The 23,266-nt window shown below is 33.7% G+C and overlaps 2 protein-coding genes and 1 pseudogene across 9 annotated transcripts; all 3 read left to right on the top strand.

Moving 5' to 3' along the window:
- Window positions 1-123: 123 nt before the first annotated feature.
- LOC123895386 lies at window positions 124-6,968 on the top strand. Of its 3 annotated transcripts, XM_045945656.1 has the most exons (15): window positions 124-403; window positions 1,044-1,464; window positions 1,652-1,745; window positions 1,872-2,058; window positions 2,141-2,396; window positions 3,161-3,364; window positions 3,470-3,556; window positions 3,647-3,781; window positions 4,240-4,353; window positions 4,472-4,719; window positions 4,815-4,895; window positions 5,113-5,344; window positions 5,679-5,777; window positions 5,901-6,086; window positions 6,424-6,968. In XM_045945656.1, exons 2-15 carry the CDS (start codon window positions 1,108-1,110, stop codon window positions 6,520-6,522), a joined length of 2,379 nt encoding a protein of 792 aa, XP_045801612.1. In that variant the 5' UTR covers window positions 124-403; window positions 1,044-1,107; the 3' UTR covers window positions 6,523-6,968. The 3 variants fall into 3 exon arrangements, with proteins under 3 accessions (XP_045801612.1, XP_045801613.1, XP_045801615.1); XM_045945657.1 differs by having other exon boundaries at window positions 190-403; window positions 1,044-1,745; window positions 1,872-2,042; window positions 6,424-6,889; XM_045945659.1 differs by lacking the exon at window positions 124-403 and having other exon boundaries at window positions 1,323-1,464; window positions 1,872-2,042; window positions 6,424-6,889.
- A 1,136-nt stretch (window positions 6,969-8,104) lies between these two features.
- Window positions 8,105-14,849, top strand: LOC123895387 (protein DETOXIFICATION 42-like). 6 transcript variants are annotated; one of them, XM_045945663.1, is made up of 14 exons: window positions 8,105-8,465; window positions 8,691-8,784; window positions 10,211-10,332; window positions 10,624-10,848; window positions 11,469-11,647; window positions 11,738-11,873; window positions 12,173-12,269; window positions 12,393-12,493; window positions 12,979-13,142; window positions 13,233-13,304; window positions 13,390-13,506; window positions 13,593-13,688; window positions 14,399-14,520; window positions 14,627-14,843. In XM_045945663.1, the coding sequence occupies exons 2-14, from the start codon at window positions 8,765-8,767 to the stop codon at window positions 14,670-14,672; spliced, it is 1,497 nt and encodes a 498-aa protein (XP_045801619.1). In that variant the 5' UTR covers window positions 8,105-8,465; window positions 8,691-8,764; the 3' UTR covers window positions 14,673-14,843. The 6 variants fall into 6 exon arrangements, 5 of the variants coding, with proteins under 5 accessions (XP_045801619.1, XP_045801618.1, XP_045801617.1 ...); XM_045945662.1 differs by having other exon boundaries at window positions 8,685-8,784; XM_045945661.1 differs by having other exon boundaries at window positions 8,105-8,510; window positions 8,685-8,784.
- Window positions 14,850-17,130: 2,281 nt separating this feature from the next.
- On the top strand, window positions 17,131-19,961 carry LOC123895519 (annotated as a pseudogene).
- Window positions 19,962-23,266: the final 3,305 nt, after the last annotated feature.

Below are 23,266 nucleotides of genomic sequence, written 5' to 3'. Positions count from 1 at the left end.
ATAAATAAGGACATAAGTGAAATTGAACATTTAAAACATTTGAAAATTGGTCAAAGTTTCTTATAAAAAGGACCAAATTTTTTGCCCTAAATGTTCCTTATAAAAAGGATCGGAGTGAGTATTAATGTAGTAATTTATTAATCTAATGGAGAATGAATCTAATAATAATGGAGAATGAATCTACGACTGAGTGGTCCCCCTCCTCTACATAATTGAACTCTTCTTCTTCACCAAAATCCAAAACACAATGACGCAGTTTTGGCAACTCCATTGACCAAAATCATCACCTTCTTTAGCCGGCATTCCAAAACCACACACACAATCTTCACAATTAATTTCTTCTCTTCTTATTCTTCCACATTGCTGAATGAGATTCTCTTTTATGGTTTCAGATCCGTGAATGGTGAGTCAACACTACGCCAATCACGTTATCAATCATCATTGCATTTCTTTATTCATATTCAATTTTCATTCTTTTTCTTTTTATGTCTTCAATATTTAAATAGGGTTTTGCTGTTAATAAATAACTTAATTAAGCGCGAATAGTTTAAACACTTTTTTTTTTATCATATTATGTATTCATTTAATTTATAAGCTGATTTCATTGGTTATCTTGGAAAGTTTAATAGAATAAGCTGTATACATGTCATAAATTCTCAAGTGTTTGTTTCAGTATATAGGGCTTATTTGGATAAATGACTTATTTTGCAAGCTTATTTATGATGTAAGCTTGCGTAAGCTATTTTTATAGCAAAAGATAAAATAAACATAAATTGTTTTTATATAAAGCTATGAGCTGTTTTCGTAAGCTATATTGAAGAATTTATAAAAATAAGCTAAAAAAGCTTATAAAAATTATTGCAAGCTGTTTTCATAAGGTCTCACAAACAGTGTCACAAAACTTATGCCAGTAGATAAGCTCAAATAAGTCAATCCAAACAGACCCTTAAGCCTAGTTGCATGTTGTAATGTTATGGCTATATGATTCTAATTAAGGCCATTGTAAGTAATATGATACTATTATTTTATTGTTGATGTTTCAGGTTATGATGTCAAGAGAGATTGGTGAATTAGACAAGTTTATTTTGTAGTGTTTCGGTTTGGCAAATGGCAAGAGACCTGTTAGATTTGTTCTCCATGAAAAACTGGAGGTTTTCTTCTTGGTCTCTTGCCGCAACAATTGCTTCGGCTCTGGTATTGGTTTCTGTAGTTCATCTCTTCTTGTTCCCTTTGACGCCTTCTTTTAATTATTTTAAGCTAGCTTCAGATTCCTGCATTTCAACTAATGCATCAGAAGAATTGATAAGTAAGCATGGGTGGGATGAACCTGCAATTGATTTGAAGCATCAGTTTCCAGCTGATTTGCACGGTTCGGTTGCTTATAAGGGTGCACCGTGGAAGGCTGAGATGGGTCGGTGGCTTGCAGGTTGTGATTCTATTACAAAGGAAGTCAACATTTCTGAGGTGATAAGTGATATTCTAATTCTTGGTTTATCTTTTCCTCTTTTTTGTTTCTTGTCTTTCTAGGTTGCTATTTCAGAGGTTTCGTGTTAGTTTTTTTTGCTAAAGTTATATGGTTGTTATTGGCATTGAGTTAATCTCTGGTTACCAAAAGTAAAATTGTACTGCTTGATAATATGATTGGTTACAGATATTAGGTGGCAATAACTGCAAAAATGACTGCAGTGGTCAGGGTGTTTGTAATCGAGAGTTGGGACAATGTCGATGCTTTCATGGTTATGCTGGTTAGTTTTGTTCCCTCTTTTCATTTTATTGCTACCATTTTCGGAATATGTTTGATGATTGCACTAAAGTCTAAAACATAAGTCATTATTTGGTTTGAAGAATAAAACTATTTTCTGAGGTGACAGGAGATGGATGCACCAACAATCTGGAGCTGGAATGCAACTTCCCAGGATCACCAGAGGAGCCATTTGGGCGATGGGTTGTATCAATTTGCCCAGCCAACTGCGACAAAACAAGAGCTATGTGCTTCTGTGGAGAAGGAACCAAATATCCATCTCGACCACTGGCAGAGACATGTGGGTTTCAATTTAAGTATGTAAAATTGAATTACTTGTATAGTGTTTTTTCTCTCTCAAATTTACAATTCAAGTCACACACTTTAAATCTGTTTCAGTCCACCTTCAGAACCTGATGGTCCCAAAATAGTGAATTGGACAAAAGTTGATCAAGATGTGTTCACAACTAATGGTAGTATACAAGGTTGGTGTAATGTAGACCCAACTGAAGCATATGCTGGCAAGATAAAATTCAAAGAGGAATGTGATTGCAAATATGATGGACTTTGGGGCCGATTTTGTGAAGTGCCTGTTGAATCTGTTTGCATTAATCAGTGCTCTGGACATGGTCATTGTCGTGGTGGATTTTGCCAGGTGATTCTTTTGTTTAATAACGTGGTATCTTTGGTATTTTAATTGTTTACTAGAAGAAATTATTTTTCAGCCATCTATTGTTTTCCTTTGCAGCCATAGGATTGGCTGGCTTGTAGTAAACAAATTACTACTAAAACTTGTTTTATAATTTTTTTTTTTTCCTTCAAGTTTTTAGGTTCATTCATTATTAAAAAGTCCCGTCCAATGATGTTGACTATAAATCGTTACTTTGAAATCAAGTTACCTGACGATGGAGGAGAATAACTCTGGAAGAAAGAAAACGTTTCAATTAGAAATCATTAATGATTTATGTAAACTCAACTCATCAACTCGTAAAAGTTTACTTAATAAATTAAATTCTAAAAACCTACTATACAATCTAAAATTTTAAAAATTTAAAAGAAGTTGCATGAGTTCTGATTTTAAAATTCTTTAATTAGGAAAACTTAAAATAAATATAGCAGTGTAAGAATACAGAACGACTTAACCAATAATCATTACAGAAAGAGCAAGAACACTAAAAGGAAAATTTACAAACCATAACACAACCAGGAATTCCTTTGATTCATATAGATATGTTTCTCAAGGAAAACAGCAGTAGGATAGAATGAAACTTATCTCACATTTTGTGGAATATATTATAAATCCTATTTTGTTTCTATTCGATTGCTGTAGGTAAGCTGAAGGTTGTGTGTTTTTTCAGTGTGACACTGTCCATTTCCATCCAATATCAATAGATAAATTGAATATATGTTTATTTTCAGTGTGATAATGGCTGGTATGGAGCAGATTGCAGCACTCCATCTGTGATATCTTCTATAAGAGACTGGCCTAGTTGGCTTCGTCCTGCTTGGGTTGATGTTCCTGACAGTGAAAAATTAATCAATCTTAATGTTGTGGTGGCAAAGAAAAGGCCACTTATATATATTTATGATTTGCCTCCCAAGTACAACAGCCTACTATTGGAGGTGAGGATACTCTAAGTGTCAACTCTCTTGATTACATCTAAAGAGAAGTTTTTGATATTTTTCTATTTTTTTATTTTATTTTTCTTTTATTCTTGGTTATTATAGGGCCGTCATTTCAAGTTAGAGTGTGTAAATAGAATTTATGACGACAATAATGCAACAATATGGACAGAGCACCTGTACGGAGCTCAGGTATTCCATGAATTTTATTTAGGAACATTTTAGCTGGTAAAATTTTATTTCTTTTGCAAATATTTATGTCACGGGCCTGTATCTCTGCAGATGGCAATTTATGAGAGTTTGTTAGCTAGTCCTCATCGAACTCTAAATGGTGAAGAAGCAGATTTTTTCTTTGTTCCTGTTCTTGATTCATGCATCATAACTCGTGCTGATGATGCTCCTCACTTGAGTATGCAGGTACATTTTATTAACTGCTATATTTACTGCATATGAATTATCAGTAAGATAGACTGTATCAGTGATTATGTGTTTAATGCTTGTGTATGTTATCAGTGCTTTCAGAATTTTCTGAATTACCAAATCTGTGATTAATTGGATGATAATCCGTACCATCGTTGATGTTATGATGTTCATGGAATTACGTTATGATGACGTGCCTAAGTAGTAATTTCAAAACAGAAACAAACTAAATAGTTGCACGTTCCTTTTCATCTTTTTGGATGGATGGATAAAATTATGTCCAGTATTTTAGTACTTGTTTGTTCTTATTTTCACAAATGCTCAGATTATGTTATTTTTGGATTGTAGATCGTTTGGAATATATAATTGGATACATCTATGAACTATGAAGTGTTGGCTAATATTACTTCCGTGTTTTATACTAATGTTTCTCATTGTTTATTGAACAAGTTCAGAGGCATCAGGGGTTGAGGAGCTCACTTACTTTGGAATATTATCAGAATGCATATTATCACATTGTTGATCAATATCCTTACTGGAATCGCTCATCAGGAAGGGACCACATCTGGGTATGTGCCAGGGGAATCGTTTTTTCTATATCTTGAAGATTTTTGTACGAAGTAATGTTTATTGTTTTTGCTTGTTAGAAGCAAGTGCTAATAGTTCCAGTTTTGTCTATGAAGGCAGTTTTTTTCATGGGATGAAGGTGCTTGTTATGCCCCTAAAGAAATATGGAACAGCATGATGTTAGTGCACTGGGGAAACACAAATACAAAACATAACCATTCAACCACAGCCTATTGGGCTGATAACTGGGATAAGATTTCAACTAAAATAAGAGGCATTCATCCATGCTTTGACCCTGAAAAAGATCTCGTGCTTCCTGCTTGGAAAGTTCCTGATGCTAACGTGTTGGCTTCGAAATTTTGGGCTTGGTATATTTGCTTTTCCTAGTCATGCTTGAAGCTATTCTTCTATTTATATAGGTCTTGAAATTGAACAATGCAACCATGGTATGATTTGTTTTCAGGCCCCGTGAAAAGCGGAAGACACTGTTTTTCTTCAATGGTAACTTGGGACCAGCTTACCCTCATGGAAGACCAGAAGACTCGTAAGTTTAGTAGAAAACTATAGTTTGTTTATGATACATACACATTTCATGTTCAAAGTATGTTCAGATTGTCTCTAGTTAGTAACCTTGACATCCTGCTGCTCGATGTTTTGTATGAACAAACATTATTAGGTATATTGTTTGTCAACATAGGTTACTGCAGGTTTTGATATATTTTTGTAATGTTATAGAAGACTCAGTTTAAAATATGATGCAGGTATAGTATGGGTATAAGACAGAAGTTGGCTGAAGAATTTGGATCAAGCCCCAACAAGGATGGAAAACTAGGGAAACAACATGCAGAAGATGTCACTGTGACCCCAGTACGTTCTGATAACTATCATGCAGATATAGCAAGCTCTATTTTCTGTGGAGTGCTTCCTGGTGATGGTTGGAGTGGGCGCATGGAAGACAGTGTTTTGCAAGGATGCATTCCTGTGGTCATTCAGGTAATAGGTTATGCCCTTTTTTCCCACAGGAACCAATTTAAAAGATGGTTTTGTAAGCTCGTCATTAACTTTGTGTTGCTAGCTAGCTTTCTGATCTAGTTAACAAGCTTTGTAAACTAGGAAAATTTGAAATAGTTTGTGATTCATCTTCATAGAGTTTTGTGGCTTAAATTATCACGAGTACTCTAAAAATTGATTAATGGCCATTGATTAGTGATGAAAGTGGCTAATTGAAGTGATCTTCGTGTTGATAATCTGTTACTAAATGACTGAACTGAAATCATCAATGATGGTAATTGTATAACTTGTGCTGTTTTGTTTCCTTGTTCTATAGGATGGGATTTTCTTACCATACGAAAATGTACTCAACTATGATAGCTTTGCTGTTCGAATATCAGAAGATGAAATTCCTAACATGATAAAGATTCTTCGGGTACTCATTTTCACCCGCTTTCTTTTTGTATTGCATAGATGATTATACAATGCAAATACAGAGCCTTTTGCATATAATTGAATTTTTGGCAAGAAGATTGTATGAATGGTTGGTGATATGCAGGGGTTCAATGATACAGAAATCAATTTGAAGCTAGCAAATGTTCAAAAAATCTGGCAAAGATTCGTGTATCGTGATTCTATTTTGCTTGAAGCTGAAAGGCAAAAATCTGCTTTTGGGCATGTTGATGATTGGGCAGTTGAATTTTTAAAATTGACAGAGGATGATGTCACCACCACTTTAATACAGGTATTTCTCTTCCTTTGTCAGAATTATTCTAGAATCGTTGGCGCACTTTGCTAGGTAGTATCAATTAAATGTCAAACCTCAGACATAGAGAGAAAATGAAGTTGGAAGAACAAAAGTTTCAAATTGATTGCATAGAATGCTGATTGAATGCCCCGTCCCCAGAGGCTTACTGAACCTTTTTAACAAATTATGCTGTTCAGAAGCCCCCTTATGATGAAACAGAAGCATGATGCTGTGTCATTAACATTATGTGCAAAGTAGAAATTAATTTACTATGCAATTTATCGGCATGTTGTCTCCATATCAGTTTTTGACCATAGTTTTTGTATTAAACAAGGTTTTGCATTACAAGTTATACAATGACCCTTGGAGGAAACAAGTTCGCCACAACAAGAAGTTTGGATTACCTAACCAGTGTGTGGTAAATACCAACTGAGGAAGTCATAAGGGAATGAATTACATGAGTAAAGGTTAAATATGTAAAGCAAGGTGAAGGTCAAGTTACTAAGAGATGTCACTTTCTTCTGTGCAGTAAACCATTCAATCAGAGTGGACACACATTATTCTTTTTCTCCTCAGATAAAATGTCTGTATCTATAAGTGTATCTTGTCTTGAGTTATTTTGCATTTGTCTCATAGGCCGTCACACCGTGAAATTGTAAAATAACTAGTGCATGTGCCCGGTTTGATGCACAACATTTGTTTATTTTTTAGCATATTTAATTAATTAATATTTTTTATACGATAAAAAACTAGTTATGGAGGAAATAGCTTCTGAATAATCTACGTCGTATTTGAGTTATCTATTAATTTTTTGCATGTTTTCCATTGTGGCAGATGTCTGCCAATAATATCGGCGAATGCATTTGAAAATTATGTTTGCACTATCATGGTTATTAAACTTCGTAATATTCACACTATTCAACATTTCTGATCAAGATAAAGAATCCCCACAACAATTTCCATTTCTTCACTGTTGTTTCTTGTTAAACTCTGCCTTTCACCTCAGTGATGAAAATGTTACATTTATTACATAACAGAGAATCTACAATTGAGTGGTCCTCTTTACATGATTGAACTCTTGAATATATGGTTTAGCTAAACAAAGTATAACTTTTTAAATAAATGATGCTACTTTTGGCGACCCCAATGATCAAAATCACCACCCTTTAGAAATTTGTTTAGCTGGCGCTCGAAATGGACCCGTCTTGTTAATTCGTTTGTTCAATTGAGTTCTTATTCTTAAACATTGCTGAATGAGGTTCTTTGCTTTGGATTCAGATTCGAGAAAGTTGAATCAACTCTATGCTAATGTCAGAATTCAAGTTATGAATGATGATTTCCTTTGTTTATTGAAAATTTAATTGGTACTAGTAGTAGTAAATTGCTAAGCGCATAAACACTTATCATATAAATGTTTATGTGTAAAGTCAAACTATTTTCATATAAGCTATAAGTTGATTTCGTTAGCTAACCTGGAGAGCTTATGAGAATAAGCAACATGTCATAAGTTCTCCCAAATAGTATCACAAGTGGCTTAGGTCAGTAGATAAATTGAAACGAGCTAATTCAAATAGACCCTTATGCCTGTCTAGTTTGTTTTGTATTGTTGTGGTTTCGTGAATGGCAAGAGACCTTTTAGATTTATTTTCCATGAAAAACTGCAGGTGTTCCTGGTCTCTTGTCACAACAATTGCTTCGGTTCTGACATTGGTTTCTGTAGTTCATCTCTCGTTCCTTTTGACATCTTTTAATTATTTTAAGCTAGCTTCAAATTCCTGCATTTCAACTAATGGATCAGCAGAATTGATAAGAAAACATGGCTGGGATGAACCTGCAAAACCAGCTGACTTGCACAATTTGGTTGCTTAAACACTTATCATATAAATGTTTATGTGTAAAGTCAAACTATTTTCATATAAGCTATAAGTTGATTTCGTTAGCTAACCTGGAGAGCTTATGAGAATAAGCAACATGTCATAAGTACTCCCAAATAGTATCACAAGTGGCTTGATAAATTGAAACGAGCTAATTCAAATAGACCCTTATGCCTGTCTAGTTTGTTTTGTATTGTTGTGGTTTCGTGAATGGCAAGAGACCTTTTAGATTTCTTTTCCATGAAAAACTGCAGGTGTTCCTGGTCTCTTGTCACAACAATTGCTTCGGTTCTGACATTGGTTTCTGTAGTTCATCTCTCGTTCCTTTTGACATCTTTTAATTATTTTAAGCTAGCTTCAAATTCCTGCATTTCAGCTAATGGATCAGCAGAATTGATAAGAAAACATGGCTGGGATGAACCTGCAAAACCAGCTGACTTGCACAATTTGGTTGCTTATAAAGGTGCACTGCGGAAGGCTGAGATTGGTCGTTGACTTGCAGGTTGCGATTCTATTACAAAGGAAGTCAACATTTTTGAAGTGACAAGTGATATTCTTTGCTTCTTTTTTTTTTTTTCCATCTTTTTTGTTTCTTGTCTTCTTTCTGCGTCTTTATTTCAGAAGTTTCACATAAGTTTTTTGCTGAAGTTGTATGGTTTTTTGTTATTGCGTTGATATCTGGTTACCAAAAGTAAAATTTTTCCGCTTATAATATGATTAGTTACAGATAATAGGTGGCAATAAATGCAAAAATGACTGCAATGGCGTTGGGGTTTGTAATCAAGAGTTAGGACAATGTAGATGCTTTCATGGTTTTACTGGTTAGTTCTGTTCCCTACTTTCATTTTATTGACTAAGATAACTCATTTTAATAATCCTGCAGTTCTAGCTTTCTCATATCATTCATCAGCTCTCTTAATACAGTGATCATAATTGTAGAGTTCATCAAGACACAAAAAGAGAGTTGTTAACATCTGAACTAATAATCTGTGCGTTTGATCTGCTAAAGAATAAGGGACTGGATAGGACAACTTCAGTTGTACTCTGTTTGATTTTAAATCTGTTCTTGGTACTGGACAAACTGGGGCCAAAGGACAGGATAAAACCTGAAATTCTTGTCCCGCACTGAACCACATGACAACTTTTTGTCCTCTGCACGTTGTCTAAAATACCAAAATAACCTTTTGTCCACCAAATATCCTACAACACAAAATTTGTTCAATACCTTAAACGTTTGTACTGTTATGTCCGGTACTTACATTTTGCAGATCAAATGGACCTTTAATTTGTTTTGGTATATCATATGTTTTCTGTTTTCGTGTATATCAAACTATTATTATTAATTTGTTACATTATTATTATATATAGTGGTACTTTTGTCAATAAATAAATAAATTATAGTAGTATAAAATTGAATATAGTAATAATGTTTATTAAGTCTCGTACTATCTAGGTTTTGTATTACCAAGGGAGGTTTATGCAGAGTGGACTTAACTGGTGTACTCTTAAAGAAAGATACAATCTATTTCACACTTTAAGACATTTCATTTTTTAAATAATATAACTTCTATATAATAAGATATACACCCTTGCTTCGAGGATGCTGCTTCATTATCAATTTAGTCACAGATGCCTTTTCATTTCCATTTATTCATTTTTCCTGTCCAAACAATTCCTTAGGGTGTTGTGTTGTCTTTGGTCTTTACTACTGTATACTGAACATTTAGAATAGAGGAGGGGATAAACTTGTTATGTAAGCAAATTCCATTAGTTATGGCCAAAGCTCTTTTCTTTATGTGTTGAATGAGCACAGGAGAGGAAATATGCCCCTTTTGATGTTATTTTCTGGCATAAGGTAACATTTATACTATATTTTTTTGCTGGATCACTAAATTTTTCCTTGGTTTACTAGTTTTATTTCAGGCCTGTTTGGATTGACTAATTTGAGCTTATCTACCGGCATAAACACTTATGAGAGAGCTTACGAAAACAACTTAGGACATGTCTATAGATTGTTTCGAACTAATTTCCATATGTTCACTAGAATAGTTTATGAAAACATCTTATAGCTTATATAAAAACAATTTGACCTTATTTTATATTTTGTTGTAAAAATAACTTTACATAAGCTCTTATATGATAAGCGTTTATGCTATTTGTGATTAATTAAGTTGTTTATCTAAACCGGACCTAGATAGTGAATTCATATAAATTGAATTGACCATATATATTATGTAATGCTTCCAGGAATGCTCTTAGAAAGGATGAATTAGGCCTTGAAATAATGCAGATTTCAGTTCCTACCATTATGGCTTTAGCAGCAGATCCTATTGCTTCTCTCATTGATACTGCATTCATTGGCCACATAGGTTTGTTTGTTTTACCTTTTTCTTTTTCATTTGTCTGGAAACTATTACATGATACCTTGTTGTTTTTAATGATGTTTCTTGAGAAATGCTATCTTTTTGAGGATTTACTTTTTCATGTGCATAAGCTGTGTCTAGAGTTCAACTTAATCTTAATATATTTCTCGCACTTTTTGCTTTGATTATGTATATATTAATGCCTAGAGTGGATTAAAAACTATAATAAGTAAATGTTGCCATATAGTTGAAAGTATTTAATTGGTATGCACTGACAGCACTGTGATGATTTTGTAGGTCCGGTGGAGCTTGCTGCTGTGGGAGTTTCAATTGCTATTTTTAATCAAGTATCAAAAATTGCAATAATTCCACTAGTTAGTGTTACAACCTCTTTAGTTGCCGAGGAAGATGCCGCCGATAAATTACATACTCAGCCATCAATAAAAGAAATGCTTATCAAGGGCTCTTCAGTTATTGAGGATATACAGTTGGAAGTAGAAGAGAATATAGAGCAAACTGCAGGTATCTCTTTTCACTTAAAATGAATCAAAATTGTCAATCATGGATCGCAAAATATAGCAGTTCATTCAAACTCATTCAAATTCCTCTATGCATTAGTGCTATAAGCGCCTCTATAGTTGTTCTTTGTCATTATTTTGTACTAAATAGCATATCGCAGAACAATAGTGATTTGTTCTGTTAGAAATAATATAAAACCATTGATGTGGCTCTATCCCAACAACTGAAGCTTTTGGGATAATCGGTTATTTGATATGGTATTAGAGCCTCTATGACTAAGTGGTCTAGAGTTCGATCCCCGCTCCCTTCACTTTCTAATTAAAAAGTGGAATCTAAGCATATGGTAGGTGGGCCTATGCATTATCCACGCTTCAAGCCCAAGTGGGCTCTTGCGTGAGGGGACGTGTTAGAAATAATATATAACCATTGATGTGGCTCTATCCTAACAGCTTAAGCTTTTGGGATAATCGGTTATTTGATATGTTCAAATTCCACTACGGTGTATAGCGCCGCTATAACCGCTGTTTAACTAGACTGACTTGTATATAGCATTCAAGTTTTCAACACTTGTAAACAGTAAACTTTCCTGGATTAATCTATCTGCATTTTGTTTTTTCATTTAGATCCAGAGTGTAGCACATCATCAACAAATATTGACAGAGTAGTTAAATTTGGACATGATAAAAGCTATATTCCATCAGCATCATCAGCAATAGTTATTGGTGGTGTGCTCGGAGTCCTACAAACTCTCTTTATAATTTTTACGGCTAAACCGGTTTTGAATTACATGGGGATTCATTCTGTGAGTTCTCTCTTAAACTACAAACTCTCTATAATTTATATTCAGAAAAACATTAGTTGTTTTGAATGCGCACTTTTGTTTCGGATGCAGAATTCTCCCATGTTAAAACCAGCACAACAATACTTGATATTGAGGTCCTTTGGTGCACCAGCTGTTATTCTTTCTATGGCAATACAAGGAATTTTTAGGGGAATCAAAGATACAAGAACTCCTTTATATGCTACAAGTACATCATTCCTCTCTTTACATTGAACTGGTATCTCTACCTCGTTTGTCATAAAGATATTGAATCTATGTTAGATTGTACTCCAATGTAGGGGGCGGGAATCGGCTTTCATTTCATATTACGAAAGCCTACAACCCTCAAAAATTTCGTAATAAAAAATAGCGAAGTAGGCTTTTAAACAGGCTTTGTCAAGTTTCGTGAATGAAATTTAATTTAATGGAAATAAAACGGCTTTTACATATCAATACGAAATGAAATACACTCTACAACATTCAGTAATTTTTGAAGTTTAACTGCAGTTATTGGAGATGTAACGAATATCATTTTAGATCCATTACTTATGTTCACATTCCGGTTGGGAGTTAGTGGAGCAGCTATAGCCCATATTGTTTCGCAGTAAGTCTGTCTTTGATCTTATTTTCTGATTCTGGATGTCTTATCACAACTTTATATTCCGATTAAGAAAGTCATATTTAGCTAATGTTTCTCATTTTATTCGTTTTTTATGTGATGTGATAGGTACTTGATTTCCTTAATTCTGTTGTGGAGTTTAATGAAACAAGTTGTTCTTCTGCCTCCAAGTTTCCAAGATTTCCAATTTCGAAAGATTCTGAAAAATGGTTATAACTTCTGTTTTTTATTCCTTTCATTTTTTATTTCTTCAGAATTTCCTGGTTCTAGTTTATTAAGATCTAGCAACTGAACTTATATGTAACTTATTTTTTCTAGCGAGGCTTAAACAATATGATGGGTAAAATAACTACTTTGGTCCCAGTCTGTATCAAAATTGCAAACACATACCTGAATATGTCTTTTTTTAGTCATGTCGTTCCTCGAATGTGTCTTTTTTTAGTCATGTCATTCCCAGTCTCTACTTTAGTTAGTTAGTTGCAAACACATACCTCGAATGTCCATAAAATTACTAACAAAAGAGATACCTGGGGATGTGTTAGGGACTATACTGACAGCATCTCTCACATTCTGGGATCAAAACGGTTGTTTACGCTAGTATGATCTATCGAGACAGCAATAACCCTCTCGCTTATTTGATACGTTCTTGAAAACAAATATGTAACATTTTTTTGTTTACTTGATTGTATTGTAGGATTTCTGTTATTGGTTAAAGTTACAGCTGTTACATTCTGTGTGACATTGTCAGCATCCCTAGCAGCAAGAGAAGGATCAACAACAATGGCTGCATTTCAAATCTGCTTACAGATTTGGATGGCAACCTCTTTGCTTGCTGATGGATTGGCTGTTGCCGGACAAGTAAGAAACTAATTATTCATAAACATATAACTTTTACAACCTCGATCGGTAAAACAAAGAATTACTATTTGTTTTCAATACTCCTTTCAGGCCATTATTGCAAGTGCATTTGCAAGAAGGGATTACAACATGGTCATTGCATCTGCGTCACGTGTGCTGCAGGTTTTTCAATCTATTACCCTTAATAGTGTTTAATTACAAATTTAAGCTCTTAATTCAATTAACTTAAGTCATTTTGTTTGTGCAGCTTGGCTTGATTCTAGGACTGTTGCTTTCGTTTCTTCTTTTTAGCTTACTTCCATTTGCTTCTAGATTATTTACGAATGACATCAATGTTCTCCAACTTATCGGTATTGGCATTCCGGTAAGTATGTATCTTATTTTAGCATTTCATTGGTTTCTCTAATTTGAAAAGCTGCTTATTTGTTCCTATCTATGACTACTTACTAGTATGTTGCAGCCACTCAACCCATCAATGCTCTTGCATTTGTTTTTGATGGAGTCAACTATGGAGTTTCAGATTTCATATACTCTGCTTATTCAATGGTATGTTCAGAAAATTATATCTTCAATTAAGGGCTCGTTTGGCCCAGCTTTTTTTAGAGGTTATGCAAACAGCTTATGCAATATAAATTAGGTTTTATGCTATTTTATAAGTTCACACTAGTGAAAATTGTAATTTTATAAGCTATTTTATCATAAACTACCTTGACAAACTTATAATAACATATAAAAATTGCATAAGCTGTTTGCATAAGCTCTAAAAAAGGCTGGGCCAAACGAGCCCTAAGAATCATTGCAAGTATCTAAGATAATTTTCAAGTTACTTTGAAATTGGTTTTGAAACTAAGGAAAACAAATATTAAGTATTAACGCTTTAGCAAAAAAAAAAAAACTAAGTATTAACTGCTAATAGTTACGGTTAAGATCAGGGATAATTGTTGCAATTTTGACTGTAGCATTTTAGTTTAAGTTATACACCGTAAATGCTAAGCTTCAAATAATAGAAATAGAAATAGAACTGTACCCGCTCTGCAGTCAGAGACGTAGGCAAAATTGGCTGAACTTCATTAACAAATATGCGTGTTTCTCTATTTGCATTTTCGTATCTTTATTCTTTTGAACCGGGGTGATTGTTATAACAAAATGTTATATTTTCCTGTCTTTTCTTTTTAAAATTAGTTTTTTACTCTAGCAGCGAGACAAATCGGTTTCTCACTCTCTGATAAGGTTTATGTATTTGCTATCACTCTCAGATTATGGTGGCATCAGTGAGCATATTTTGCTTATATATGTTATCCTCAAGCCTAGGCTTTACTGGCATATGGATTGCATTGTCCATTTACATGAGTCTAAGAATATTTGCAGGCTTTTGGAGGTAATTTCTTTTGCTGTACTTATAAGATTGTCACTAATTAGACAACCTTAAAAAACCATGGAAAAATATTTATGAATGGGGACTAAAAATAGTAGCATTTTTGCAGGATTGGTACTGGATCAGGACCTTGGAGTTTCCTTAAAGACCAATAATCCATACTGTTACAAAATCATTGAGTTTTGATATAGAGTCTCTTATTTCTCAGATCAATCAATTCTGAAGAGAATAACAATCCATCACAGAGAAGTAGAAGGTGTTGTTTTATTTGACTGGATTAATTTATTCTATATGTATATATAAATGTGTATGTGAAAGGTAATCATGTTATATATTGCGAAATTTTAAGAATTACATAATTAAAAAATAATTTAAAATAATTAATAAAATGTTAATTTTGAGAGGAGTAGAATCCTTCAATTTGGTTTTGATTTATATGATAGGAGTATTTATTTTTTTTCCAACGGTAAAAAGAAACAAACAATGACTACCAACGTTTATATATGATTGACATTAAATTTTTATGCCAATTTAAAAGTTGTGATTTTTTTATTTTTTGAATATATTAAATAAAGTGGGTCCCATAAAAAGAAGAGAGAGTTCTTATATTAGAAGTGGTACCTATTAGGTACTAAAATGTGTTGTGCTTCAATGGTAGTACGTAATAAGTATCATGAGTACCTAATAGGTACTACACCATTAGAGATGGTCTTAGGTTCCTTAACTAGTGTCCCGAGTAGGACTCAGCAGTGTGCGGGTTCGGGCAGTTTCGGGCCAGAAATGTCTCATCTGTGTAAAATCGATAGAGCAATTTTGAGACCCATTTCCGACCATTCCACACTTCGGTTTCTACGGGTCATGAGTTGTGCGGGTCACGGTTTTTTCGAATGGTTATGTTCAGGCCACAACTATAAAAAAAAAAAAAATTACAGAAGAGAAAGTGAGAATATAAGTAGAATAAGACACAATCTTCTTCTTCTCAGTAGTAGACTTATTCCCATCAAAAGCAGTTGAACCACTCTTGGGTGTCACACCATCTTCACAGATACAATAAGTCATCTTCAACCTTGAGATTTAGAGATTATGGAAAGGACATAAATAGATTTGTCTTGGAAAGAGAGCATGAACAGAGAGAAATAATGGATTCCATGTAGAGCTCGGTATACGGACCAAGGTCCGCGGGCCGACCCGTTTAACCCGCAGCCCGCACGGACTTAAGACCAAATTTTTTTGGCCCGTTTACATTTTTGCCCGTGTGGGTTGGACCGTTAAAACCGCAGGTTATGCGGGTTAAATCCGCGGGTTCGCGGGTTAGCCCGTGGCCCGCCTGCTTTTTTTTATATAATTAATTACAAAATTTATCATATATAAATAACTTGATCCATGTCCAAATTCAACTTTTTTAGCGGCAAAAAAAAAAAAACTTAGTCTAAACCCTAATTATAAAAAGCAACAACACACTCCAATTTTAATCAAGTAGACAACAACACAAAACATCAGGTTTCACTATCTTTTACTTTGTCTTAGCTGTATATATATTTGCTAGTATTTAAAAGATACATGTTTAAATGGGTAGTTATTTTTCTTGGGGGTATTTTCCGCTATTATATTTTGAATAATTTGGTTACCTTGATGTGATTTAGTTAAGTTCAATCTGTTAATCTTTTTATGCTTTTTTGGGTACATGTGGAAAGTTTTTCTCACTAAAATGGACGGTAAAAAAATGACGATAAGAATCCGTTGAATTTGATTTTAGTTGCATTACTTACAAAGAGAAGATAGATAAACTCAATGATATCACAAACTTTATTTATTTTTATTTGTTAGTTACAATTTATATGTTATAACATAAAATTATTAATAATATATTTTTTTAAGCTTTCATTATATCAATATTTTACTAATTTAGTTTATTTTTTGAAAAAAATGATTTTTTATTTTTTTTGGTAATTGTCCGCGGGTTAACCGTTTAACCCGCGGACTTATGCGGATCGTACTCGGCCTTAATATTATAACTCGTTTATATTTGCCGACGGGCTTGTTCGCCCCATTTAATATGCGGGTTTATGCGGGGTGGGTTAAACGGGGGGCTAGCCCGCATACCCAGCTCTAATTCCATGGCGCTCTATTTCTAATTAAAAAGAAAAAGAAAGAGAAAGTAGGGGTGGTTGGCTGGACCAGGATTCCATGCATTCGATTTTTGGGTGCAGTCATGCAGTCAGTTCATTTATAGCCGTCCAATCAAGATCAGACGGTTATGATTTAAAACTGTATTTATTAACTGAATTTATTTAAACCGTTCGATTGTGATCGGACGGCTATAAATCAACTGCATTGAAATTTTGACTGCACATGATCCATTTCCGTGGTTGGCTACTTGTCTTTTATCATCTCAGTAAATAAAAAGAAAGAGAAAGTAGGAGTATAGAATTTTCTTTATTATAAATCTAAATTTGTATAACTTATTGCGATTCCAGCTCATAATGTGAATACAATTTATAAAGCCAAACAGTGTTGTTAGCTCATCAGCATTGTCGGTAGTGACCCCAATATGAACAGTGTGCATCCGACCTTAGCATGTTTCTAATCGTTGACTGACTAGACTTTGTTTGTACTTTGTCTCGTTCCTCCCTCGTTCCTCCCTCGTTCCTCTTCCTCTCCACACTTGAAGTAAGTAACTACACTTTTATTGTTTGCTTTCACCTTTCCCTTTCATCTTCTCAATTCCCATGGCTGAATCACTCCTCTTTGGTCTTGCTGAGTCATTCATCGGTAAGATTGCTTCTCGTGCTGTTCAAGAAGCATCTCTTGCTCTTGGTGTCTATGACGATTTACGAGATATCAAAAACACCGTATCACTCATCAAAGCTGTGCTCCTAGATGCCGAACAAAAGCAGCGGCAGAATCATCAACTCCGTGAATGGCTGCGACAGATCAAGCGTGTCTTCAATGATGCAGAAGACATAATTGACGATTTTGAGTGCGAGGCATTAAGAAAGCACGTTGTCAACACTTCAGGTAGCTTCACAAGGAAGGTACGTCGTTATTGCTCAAGTTCTAATCCCATTGTTTATCGCCTTAAAATGTCTCATCAAATCAAACATCTTAAAGAGAGATTCAATAAGGTTGCTGATAATAGGCTTAATTTTGGCCTTCAAATCAATGAAAGTGATAACCGCCTTGTGCAAAGGCGGGAAATGACTCATTCCAATGTAAATGAGTCTGATGTGATAGGAAGGGAACATGACAAACAAAAAATCATCAATCTCTTATTACAAGATGATGGTGGTGATAAAAAAAGTCTCTCTGTTATTCCTATTCTTGGAATTGGAGGCTTGGGAAAGACTACTCTTGCAAAATGTGTATTTAATGATAAGAGTGTAGTTCAGTCTTTTCCATTGAAGATGTGGGTGTGTGTCTCTGATCATTTTGAACTTAAGCATGTGCTCCTTAAAATCCTCAACTCTGCTAATTCCAACCAAATTCACCAAGAAAACTATGATGTGGACCAACTACAAAATCATCTAAGAAACACACTTGTTGGTCAAAAGTTCTTGCTCGTCTTGGATGATGTATGGAATGAGGATCGTGTCAAATGGGAAGAACTGAAAGATATAATACAAGGAGTTGCAGGTGCTGAAGGAAGTAAAGTCTTAGTGACTACTCGCAGCCACACTGTAGCTAACATGATGGGTACTTCCTCTTCTCACATTTTGCAAGGGCTTTCAAGAGTGGATTCCCAATCTGTATTTGTCAAATGGGCTTTTAAAGAAGGAGAATTGGAAAATTATCCAGAATTAATGGAGATTGGAAAAGAAATTGTGCAAAAATGCGGAGGACTTCCTTTAGCCTTAAGAACATTGGGGAGTTCATTGTTCTTAAAAGTTGATATAGAAGATTGGAAGTTTGTTAGGGACAATGAGATTTGGAATTTACCACAAAAAGAGGATGACATTTTGCCTGCTATCAAATTAAGTTATGATCAATTGCCTTCTTATTTAAAATCATGTTTTGCTTGTTTCTCCCTCTTTGAAAAGGACTTTGATTTTACTAATTATCATGTTACTGTGTTATGGGAGGCACTTGGTTTTCTTCCTTCACCAAAAAGGGGTCAAACAATAGATGATGTTGGCAATCAACTTTTGCATGATCTACTGTCAAGATCTTTTCTTCAAGATTTTATTGACTATGGTAATGCTTGCGTCTTTAAATTGCATGATTTGGTGCATGATCTTGCGTTATATGTCGCAAAAGATGAATTTCAATTGGTGAAATTGCATAATGAAAATATATTTGAGAATGTCTTCCATTTGTCATTTCTTAAAAATGATCTTCTTAGCCAAACACCAGTTCCTACTGGATTGAGAAGCATACTTTTTCCTCGAGGAGCCAACAGCGAAGGTTTCTTGTATTCTTTGGTGTCAAGGTGTAAATTCCTTCGGATTTTGCGAATAACTCATTCTAAATATGTGAGTTTACCCCACTCCATTGGTAAATTAAAACATTTGAGATGTCTCAATCTGGAGTGTAATGAAGAATTGAAGAGTCTTCCTAATTCAGTATTCAAACTTCAGAATCTCCAAACTTTGAAACTCAATGGATGCAGAAATCTTCAAACATTACCTAATGGAATAGGAAACTTGATCAGCCTTCGACAATTACATATAACCACAATGCAGTCTAATTTTCCAGACAAAGAGATTGCAAAATTGACTTCTCTAGAACTTATATCTTTCTATTCTTGTGATTATTTGGAGTCATTGTTTGAAGGAATACAACTTCCGAATCTTAAATTCTTGAATGTTACTTCTTGTGGGAATCTAAAATCTTTGCCATTTCATGCTATTCCAAACTTAGAGAGTTTGTTTATTATGAATTGCAATAAGATAAAATTTTCATTGAACCATGAATATGACATCTCCAATTTAAAGCTGAAGTTCCTATGTCTAGGATCTTTACCTCAATTAGTGAGTTTTCCCCAATGGTTGCAAGGATGTGTGACCACATTACAATCATTGGGACTTGTTAATTGTGGCAATCTTGAAGAGCTTCCTGAGTGGCTGTCAACTCTAATATGTTTAAAAACAATTGTCATTGTTGATTGTCGGAAATTGTTTTCGCTCCCCGATGACCTGCATCAACTCAAAAACCTTGAATATTTGGAGATTGTAGGTTGTGATGAATTATGCAGAAGATATCATCCAAAAGTAGGAAAGGATTGGCACAAGATTTCACATATCAAACAAGTCATCATTAAATCACCAGAACTAGAAGATTAAGAAGGATTCATAGATATCTCAGTCAATACATGTATCTCTCTTATTTTTATTTTATTTTTGTAATTAAGTGTTGTTTATAAAACTCCTTTTTATATTGGAGGAATGTATATTTTCTTTGCTACATTGTTTCGTATCATTAATTTGAGAATGTATGTTCTTTTAAAACTGGAAGTGTATCTTGCATTTTTCATTCTATTTTCCTATTTTGTGGTCTTTTATGGAAGTTGGTTTATTTCACTTTCTAAATAAACCATAACTTCACAGTTATAAAACAAAATCTTTTTTTGAGAGTTTCTAACAAAAAGTTTTATTTTGTATACTGAGAGTCCTAACTTAATTGAACTTTTTATTTTGTAGAAAAGAGATTGCAAATTTGCAATGATGCTTATACATATAGAATTATTTATTCAGCTTTTTGCTTTGTGTAGCAGTGGCATTTGTTTGTCAAAAATAAAAAAAGTTTATTTTGTTGAAAATTCCTTAATGTTTAGTTGATTTTTTTTGGTCAAAGACTAATTAATCCACCAATATGCATCACGAGAATCAAATCTAAAACTTTAAGAGAAGCACACTTTAAGGTCCCAAGTCAACACCAATAGTCACAACTTAAAATGACTCTAATTTGACGGATTTTGTCCAATCGTCGCAAATCATATATCTATTTTCATTGTTTAGAGATTCGGATTTAATGGTTCACATTTCAGGATGAAATTTCAATTGAAAACTTTTGGGGTAGGAAAAATAAAATAAAGGATTACTAGTAATTTGACATTCGATTATGCCGAACAACGACAAGATGAGAAAGAATAGTTAATTTCTTCGACCAATTGAACCTTATTTAGCCATGAATGAAAGTTGATAAGAATCACAAATGCATCTCTACTATATAGAAGATGTATTTTTCTGTATATTCATTGAGTAGTTTATTTATAATCATATAGGTTGTACACGATAAGAAAATGTAATCAATCAAGACAAATTCTAATATGGACTAGTGCTCCAAATGGTCCATGATGGACAAGGAACAATCACCCTTAGATTGATCTCTAATAGCATGCACCTTCCCCACTTGATTTTTACTTCCAACTCAATTCTCTCTCCTCTACATCAGTCACAGTTAAGACTCTACTTTTTCCTCTTTTGGGATTTTTCTAAACTAAAATTTTGTAATAATTTTATTAAAAAACTGTGGTTTCTTTTTTTTATAATGAAAAAAAAAAAACTGTGAAATTGTGTAAAGTGTTTTTTTTCTGTTACATGTGTAAATGTGTTTCTGTTTATAATTTTATTTATTCTTTAAAATTATTTTTGGATAAAAAAAGTTTCGGATATACATTCAAAAGTCTGAATATCAAAATTCATATTCTCATTTGTTTGTCAGTCCAATTATGTGATATTGAACGGTCAGAATGATAAAATTTGAAATTCGTAGTCAAAATCGAACGATTTTGTCAAACTTAATGGCCCTTTCATAAACACCAAGTCTCAGATAAGACCGTTATTACAATATGTCTATACATTCGAAGTTTGATTATCAAAATTTTGATTCTCAATTGTTTGTTAGTCCATTTAGGTGATATTGAACGGTCGGATTGATAAAATTCAAAATCTACAGTTAAAATCGGTAGTTTTAATCTAACTCCATGACCCTTTCGTTAAAATTAGGTCTGATAAGAATATTATTACAAGATGTCTATACATTCAGAGTACGATTATCAAATTAGGCAACGATTACAGTAATAGGAACGTTATTGGCATGTTGGGTAATATTGGCAGCGTTTTGCATTTAATTTTAGACAACATTATTGCTTATCTGTTATAGCAACACTTTCTTTTTTAAATATTTTTTGGTTACTTTTAAATTAATTTTTTTATAATAACAATTAATTTTTTTTAAAAGAACAATAAATAGCATAATATGCATTTATTTAAAATAAAAAAATACTCAATTTTAAAAGCTTAAATAAAATAGATAACATTGTTGCATCATTTATATTGCAGAGTTTGTAAATTATTATCATTGTGTTCTTGAGAAATACTAGTTTTTTACAATCATTAAGACATATTCAAAGTTGACTTGCTTGATATACAAATGAGCAGTCACAATCACAACTTATATCAACTTATATCACTACATGACTATTATTACAAGGTCAATGTTAAACAGTGGTGCACTTGTTAAGGAAGATTAAATGTTCATGGGACCAACTTACTTTACATGAATAGAAGAGAAAAACTAAATTCATTAATTAAAAAATTAAAAATAAGAAAGAGTGTTCTACAAGGACTAATTTCTTTCTTTTGAGTTGTATACATGCGTCTTTTAGTTTTCCCTTTTCTTTCACATTACCAAACCGCCATCCCAAATCGCTCCGCCAAAACCGACCGCCGTACACCATCATCTCCACCACACAATCAGCCATCTCTCTTTCTCTCACGCAGGTGCTGCATCTCTTTCACGGTTACTCTTTTTCTCTCTTTCCTTTCTTCAATTTTTTGTTTGTTCTGTTTCTATATATTCAAGCTCAAATTTTTGTTTGTTTTGTTTGTTCTGTTTCTTCAAATTTTTGTTTGTTCCCATCGTGAATGTATGTTTTCCATCGTGATTCAAATTTTTGTTTGTTCCCATCGTGAAAGAAGAAAAGCTATATGTGTTGCAATTGTTAAAAAAAAAGTAATATGGAGGTGGCTAAGGACGAGCGTGTGTTGGTTGCAATTGAAAAGGTATTTCCATTTTGTTTTGCTGATATCAAGGAAATGATAAAATTAGTTTGTAGCTATCAAGAAATAATAGTGGCCATGAACATTTAATCTTCCTCAACGAGGTATTCTTCTATGGGCACAAGCCCAAATTAATTTTATTTAGGCACACATACATAAATCTAAAAAAATAAAAGAAAAATAATTAAGTCACATCAATCAATATCATTTTAACTATTTCTCTTTAATTTTTTGCTTCTTTATGTGAGTGTGCCTAGAGAAGTATTTTTCCTTCCTCAACCAGTACACCTGGTACGCTGTTTAACAGCACCGTTATTATAAATCTAAATTTGTATAACTTATTGCCAATTGATTCCAGCTTATACTATTATTACAAAATATGGTGCCAAATAAGCTGTGAAAATATTATTATGAACAGATCGCAAAATCAGAAAAAGAAACTGATGAATCCTCATCATGACATGTTATCTGAGCATTTTTAAGGTGATTTTTAGGAAATAATGTTAAGAAGTTGAGTAGAATGATCATAATATAGCCGAACTTTAGATTGAGTGTTGCACAAGCAAAACAGGGAAAAACTGGGTTCATACTGCGCCAGGGTGCAGGAGGTTGCGCATGGCGCAATCTTGATCCCTTTTCAGACCCAGTTTCCCCTGAAGGCTGCGACATGGCGCCATTAGGCTGCGCATGGCGCATTGTTGGTCTTTCTTGAGAGTGACTTCCACTGGTGCCTGTGCCATGGCGCAGTA

The sequence above is a fragment of the Trifolium pratense genome, linkage group LG7 (genome assembly GCF_020283565.1).
Source record: "Trifolium pratense cultivar HEN17-A07 linkage group LG7, ARS_RC_1.1, whole genome shotgun sequence".
Taxonomy (NCBI): domain Eukaryota; kingdom Viridiplantae; phylum Streptophyta; class Magnoliopsida; order Fabales; family Fabaceae; genus Trifolium; species Trifolium pratense.
The sequence above is the reverse complement of the archived record's forward strand: the minus strand, read 5'-3'. Positions and strand labels throughout refer to the sequence as shown.